This window comes from Trachymyrmex cornetzi, unplaced genomic scaffold (genome assembly GCF_001594075.2).
Source record: "Trachymyrmex cornetzi isolate Tcor2-1 unplaced genomic scaffold, Tcor1.1 scaffold1080, whole genome shotgun sequence".
In the NCBI taxonomy this organism is placed as follows: domain Eukaryota; kingdom Metazoa; phylum Arthropoda; class Insecta; order Hymenoptera; family Formicidae; genus Trachymyrmex; species Trachymyrmex cornetzi.
Window position 1 is genome coordinate 59426 of NW_017295632.1, and position 6979 is coordinate 66404.

Here is a 6979-nt window from a genome sequence, read left to right on the forward strand (position 1 = left end):
AATATGAACGTTTTAAACAAGGCTTCTTCCACGTGCGCTGGATAAAATTAGCGAACAGATTATTTATTATAATCTATATGTATTTCATAATAAAAAGACGTTTCAGTCTGTCATCAGACCATTTTCAATAATGCCAAAAACAAAAAAATTTTTTCGTACAAATTAATGAAAACGCATTACATAATACAAAAATTCTTTTGTCTAAAATCTAAATTTACAATGTTACGGTCGTGATTGGATTACGTTAATCCAACGTTAATCAATATTCTTTCTCAACTTGTTCAAAATTATTATGACGTCAGTGGTGATGTTAGTTATCTATTCAGAACCAAAAATTATCAATCTAACAATCTAACAATCATTTCTATATTATTATTAACATAATACCATACCTCATATATTCTGTGTAAATAACAGTAATATGTCTTTTCGATCCCTAATAACTTTATGAGTTTAATGACTGAACGCATCATTTCCAGATATTAATAAAACAGGAAAAAAGGTAACTATGTTATAAAAAGATTCTTATTATCAGTCAATTTCAATTCTCAACATTTCAATAATTAACTTTAGAAACATTAGTCAATACTAATTAAATGTGAGAAAAAGTCATTATACGTTAAAATTAGAAGCATCAATTTGTGGTTATTAAAAAACTTCGAAATTACCTGCGTTCAATCTTCAAACCTCGATCAGATTTCACTATGTGACCAAATTTTCACAAAAATTTTTAAACATTATACTTGAGAGGACAAGATCGTTCTAAGAAAACAAAAATGTGACTGTTACAGTTGTTATGCTATGCCTTATTTATATGAGTTACTTGCGCAGACGCAAAGACTAATATTACAAGATTTTGTTATTTTATATTTAGTAAGGATACATATGATTCCGGAAAATTCTGTGTATCTATTTGCTTATTTAGGCCATTTGTCTGTTTTTTTATATATATCATTTCTGAAGTCAACCGTTTCGAAAGATAAGGTTCTTTATCTAAAATTTTCACATCTTCCCGATTGAAACTGTGACCACTATTCATATGACCACTATTCATATGTTCTGCAAGAACTGAACCCGTTTCTTTATGTTTTTTAATGTGTTTTCATTAATTTGTACGAAAAAATTTTTTTGTTTTTGACATTATTGAAAATGGTCTGATGACAGACCGAAACGTCTTTTTATTATGAAATACATATAGATTATAATAAATAATCTGTTCGCTAATTTTATCAAGCGCACGTGGAAGAAGCCTTGTTTAAAACGTTCATATTTTTAATTGATCCACGGTTATTTAAATTTATCGTTTAAGAATTACAATCTTGGCCAAAAAACCACCTGGCTCGCAAAATTCAGTTACCGAGAGAAAAGAGATATTTTTGCATAAGAGGAGAACGAAGAACACGCCACGAAGTTGTGCCGTTGGTCACGAGTACGGTTACAATATATATATATACATATACATATATATATATATATATACATCATATAGAGTGTCAAAGGTCTGGAAACAGTCGAATATCTCAAAAATAAAGCATTTTTGAGGAAAATGTTTCAGACAAAAGTTGTAGAGTTTAAACAGATTTATTCAGATCTGATCACATTCCCTTGACCTTGGATCACGTCGATTTTTTAAAATGGAACCCTCTATTTTTCATTACATATTTTTGTAGCTTACCTCGAGAGCTTTTCAAAATACTATAATAAAATAAATGTTTATTAAGTTTTTCTAGTTATGACGCTCGAAAGTTACAGTATACTATTGGTATTGGCGTTACTCAAGGTGCCAAAACGATGGCTAAAACCTCTTGAATGTTATTCAGACTCATAATCTTAATAACATTTGTTAAGATCAAAGCCATTGGAAGTTGTTTTTCTTATTTTCATTATGTAAAAATGAATTTTTAGTGGAAAAATAAAAATAAGAGAAACAACCTTCAATGGCCTTGATCTTGACAAATGTTATCTAGATCATGATTCTAAACAACATTCAAGAGGTTTTTATCCATCGGTCGGACACCAGTGAATAGATCTTTTTGAACTCTACAATTTTTGTCTGAAACATTTTTCTCAACAATGCTTTCCTTTTGAAATATTCGACCGTTTCCAGACTTTTGACACTCTATATATGTAATGTTAATGCCGGCGAGACTATAACTTTCAATCCTCAACACAAAAAGCACTTAAAGAAAATAAATTTTATTATAGTGTTTTGAAAAGCTCTCGACTCGAGGTAAGCTACAAGAATATGTAAAATAGGAGATTCCATTTAAATATAGTACTTTAATATTTTTCGATTTTTAAAATCTTTTTAATACAAAAATAAAATCACGTTATTGTTTCATTCAATATAATAATAATAAGAAAAGCAATATTATGTTTAACAATTTATAGATATTGTTAGGCTTACCTCAGAGAAAGATTCTACAGAGAGACGAGTTGACAACTTTTCGTCGTCTGCCGTAGGTAATGGTGGTACGTAATCTTCATCATCAGACGTCAATCCTAATTCATCACCATAACAGGTATGTACAAGCTGCCACATTTCAGCCATACTCATTGGCTGAAATATAGCAACAGAAATTTTTATGTTTGAAGAAACGTACATTCTAAGAGTACAAAATATTTTCGGAATAAGAATCCAAACCAATGCGAACGAATACAAGTTAGTCATGTGTAGAATCATATATTTAAGACAAAAAATTCTTCACAAACGTTTCAATCCTTGACATTGAGTCATCCTCAAATTAAACAGATGTGCAATAATTGTTTAACAAAGTAATGGAAAATATGATATGTGTTATCAGCGATTTATATTACAATGATTAGCGACATTTATATCATATTTTCCATTACTTTGTTAAACAATTATTGAGCACCTGTTTAATTTTACAATGAGGATGACCCAATATCAAGGGTTAAAATGTTCTGTAAAGAATTTTTTATCTTAAATATATGGATTCTACATACTACTAACTTGTGTTGGTTCGCATTGGCTTGGATTCTTATTCTTGTGATTTATTCTCTGGAGCATTGTATTAAGATCCAAATATTTTCGTTTTTGAATAACACCCCGATTAATGCTTATAGGTAGTTTTCAGAAGTAGAAACAAAAATAGAACAAAATATTAATGTTTTCTCTCTATTAATGTTTTCTTATTTTTAAAATTATATATATATATATATATATACTTAATATCTGAACTGTAACTTGTAGGAAGCACATTAAATTATTAACCTTCGAACGGTACATATGGGTCATTCGTGTTCATGCGATTTCTAATAGTTCTTATTTCTCATACACTTGTGTGCTTGGTTCTGTCTCCCCTCTATAAAAAATCTTTGTGATGAAAGAGATATAAGGAAGTAACGGCGACATGGAACTTCTATGTATTGTCAAGCAGTGCAATCGCAAAGTTGCGGAACTAAAAGATCTATGTGTGCTGTTGGAAGGTGTCTTTTTCACAAGTGAATTCAGTTATTTTGCTATTTTTGTATTGAGTAGGCTTATTTTATTGTGTATACATATTTTTTCTAATCTAAAAAATTTTTTCGCGTTTATTTATTTATGCAAATTTAAGTGCTTTTTAAAAATAACAAAATTATTTTTCTTTTTATGGTAAAGATAACATGGCACAGAGGAACGTACTACAAGAATTTGATAATATATAATTGATATAATTAATAATATAATTTTCCCCCTTTAAAAAATTTAATATTTTATAATTGTAATCACTTTTTTCATTATTTTTATTTGTTAATAAATAATTATTTTAGTATTCGATAATAAAATCAAATTGTTTTTTCTTCTAAAAAATATTATTTGTTCACATTAAAAATATATTTTCAGATGCTTAAATAATTGCACTTTTTCTGCATTTGGCCCCTGTAATATTTTTTTTTGTTAAGTATCATATCTATATAATAACATTTTACAATGGTTTTTTTGTGTACGTGTATAGCAAAGTTACAATTTTTTTTATCAAAACTGAATTATTTTCTTTTTCTGATGGAGAAAGTAATTTTCATAATTTTTCTAAACTTTTTTTTCCCAATGTCTACATAGATAGCAGAATAATTTAGTAGAGACCTTAAAGAACATATGTGAATTTTTTCAGAATTTTTCGAATACTTTAAAAGCCTTAAAATCGAGTTGGACACAAATGATCCATGTGTGCCGTTCGAAGATTGAAAATAAGTGTGCCGTTCGAGGGTTATTAAAAAGTATATACGGTACAATACTGTTAGCGAAGATATCATAACCGAAGGAACTATCAAAGTGTGTTTCAAGAAAATATCGATTTACCAAGCGTTAGCAAAGATGCACTATAATGGAACAAATAAATAAGGTAGACTAATGCTTATTGTATGGTCTTTTCAAAATATTTCTGCTGCAATTTTTTTTTATAAATTGTCTGAAAAGGATAGTTTTCAATAATTTCTCTGATTAGGATATTTTTCAAGATAAAGATCTTCTAAAATCTTTGTACAATAAAACACAATATAATTAAGAGAGAGAAATCTTAAGTTATGCCCACTTTATATAATTTATAACTTCTATTTAACATATATGTATTTCCTGATCTCTACACTTTTCTTCAAACATTCTTCGTCTCACATATGACATGTAAAGTCATAAATAGAATTTTATTTATCCTGAAAATCTGATGTGAATTATAGATCATCTAAAGTGGATAATTAGTTATATATGATATATATGCGTACCTCGCCGATAAGAGCATTTTGCCAAACACGAAATAACATCACATACGTTTTATCTCTTGCTCCAAATGATGTTAAGAAGAACTTGTCAGTAATGGTGCATATCAAGATAGCGTTTGGAATGACAAGTGCAGTTTTTTCTTTGGTAATAGATGTAACATCTTTCCAACGTAGAGAGACCAACGTCTCCCACATAAATATATTAGCATAAAAACACACATAGTTTTGAGATACATAAAGTCTACCATGTACTAATATTTCACGCTGCAGAGCACAAGAATAATCTAAAAGTTACAATGCTAGATTGATTAAATCATGAAATGTTAAATATTGTTTTACAGTCGTGTGGATGTAAAAAATATAAGTTAGTACAATGAAAGTATTTCGCAAGAATACAATGTTGCATAATACATTCTTGAATGAGAGAAAAAAAAACATTTAAAAAATATATAATACTTACCTACCACCAATCTCTCATCGTCAGGCACGTCTTTGAATATTCGTTTAAAGTCTTCGGAACGAGATTTATAAGTTGGGTAAAGTACATTGTACCAAGAAGACTTCTTTTTACTCCGTTCACTGCTACGTGCCTCTTTTTTATTCTCATGAATGGAACTCTTATTGAGATCAGCTGAGTCAGATGATCTACTTATTACATCCTGTAATATTTAAACGAAATAAGTTGTATATAATACAAATAAGAAAAAGAATCCTATATTTGGTTAAAATGAATCTTGATATTAATAAAGCTATATTTATATTTATAAAATTTGTGTCAATTTGATTTGTCAAATTTGAAATGCAATCATAAATTGAAGCTGGAAGTAATAAGTCTGTTTTTTTAAGCTAAAGTTCTTGTACAGTTCATCTTTTTTCCTTTTCTCTCCATATTGGAAAGAAAAGATAAACCATACAAGTTCTGCTAAAAAAAACATAATGCTTAATATTATAAATTATTGTACATTAATAATCAATTTCATCAATGATGTTAAAATTACATCAATTCAACAATGATACTAATAAATATCTAAAAAATTTGTAAAATGCTTCATCGATACATACTTGATGGCCACTTGATAGCTGATCGTCTGATTTATTCGCACGGAGTGATTCTTTGACAGCAGAATCAGGATTTTTGGAAAACTCTCGTTTAGAATGAGCTCTCGGACTGGGACGTGGAGACAAGTTGGGACTTGATACAGGACTGTTACAATCGACGCCAGATGCAGACGTTTCCTGTACCTTTTCGGTAGCCGTGGTACACCCCAAATTTGTTGCTATACCTTGATTGCCCAAACCAGTGGAATTGATACTGCTGATCACTTCGTGGCTGGATATCAATAGATTCTCCACGGATTTATTCCTATTTACAATGAAGAACCAATATTAAAGGTCAAACAATTAATGCTATGTTGGGTGGAATGTTTTCTTGCAATGTTATTGTTCAGAAGGATCATGCAAAATGTAAAATTGCTGCACGACCAAGTGAGCGATGGATACATACATGCTTGTCGTCGAGTGCCCTTATGTCGTCTTCGTCTCGTAGTATATAACAAATCACGCGACGTTACTGTCCACGGTTTCGTAGCCGGAGCTGTTGAACATCGAAATTTTGTGAGAGAGGTTCTTTTAGCGAGATCTAAATCAGAGATTAGGCGTTATATGTTCGGGGTAACTCGCTGGAGGGTTACGGGATGAATAGCGGCAATTTATAATATAGGCGGATTGCGAATACTGCAGATTTAGTTAGTACGTATTTAGTTGGCTGCGAAAGGTGTTTATCCGCACGCTGGGCATTGGTTACTTGCGCCTACCGCGATAAGAGCGACACATTTCAGACAAGGAAAAGTCGCACATTGCCGTATCAGGCATCACTCGTTTCCATTCGTCTTCTTCTTCTTCTTCTAATATTTGAGTGGCCCAGGTTCCGGCGATAGTAAAGACCGGATAAACGTGGCCATCCATTTCCACTCGTTTCTGTTCATATTCATATAGCGGCACAAAGGCCGGTATTCATAGTCGGTTCTTATTTTAAGACCGTCTTAAGTAATGTCTTAAGTCGCTAATGCGGCCTTCTGATTGGTTCATGACATCTTAAGACTGTACTTAAGGCTGCGGTCCACTTGCTTCTTTCAAATGCTCTTAGGCTGGAGTCCCATGAGGTGTATTTACCGCGTATCGCGTAACCGCGTAACCAATCAGAAGCGATCCGTTGTTGTGGTTTCGCGTTTTACTGATTATTGATTGGTTACGCGGTTAT

At 31.0% G+C, this 6979-nt stretch overlaps 1 protein-coding gene across 5 annotated transcripts in view; it reads right to left on the minus strand.

The window, feature by feature from the left end:
• The window catches only part of LOC108760698 (GRAM domain-containing protein 1B), a 65161-nt gene extending 58524 nt beyond the window's left edge, over positions 1-6637 (minus strand). For 2 of the 5 annotated variants that reach the window (XM_018506813.1, XM_018506821.1), the window contains exons 1-6: positions 6473-6637; positions 6224-6313; positions 5782-6082; positions 5180-5378; positions 4723-5003; positions 2408-2560 (exon numbers count right to left, since the gene is read on the minus strand). In XM_018506813.1, coding sequence (XP_018362315.1) covers positions 2408-2560; positions 4723-5003; positions 5180-5378; positions 5782-6082; positions 6224-6225 — 936 coding nt within the window. In that variant the 5' untranslated portion in view covers positions 6226-6313; positions 6473-6637. Of the gene's footprint in view, positions 1-2407; positions 2561-4722; positions 5004-5179; positions 5379-5781; positions 6083-6223; positions 6359-6472 lie in introns of all 5 variants that reach the window. The other 3 variants (XM_018506795.1, XM_018506804.1, XM_018506787.1) reach the window with 3 other exon arrangements.
• Positions 6638-6979: the final 342 nt, after the last annotated feature.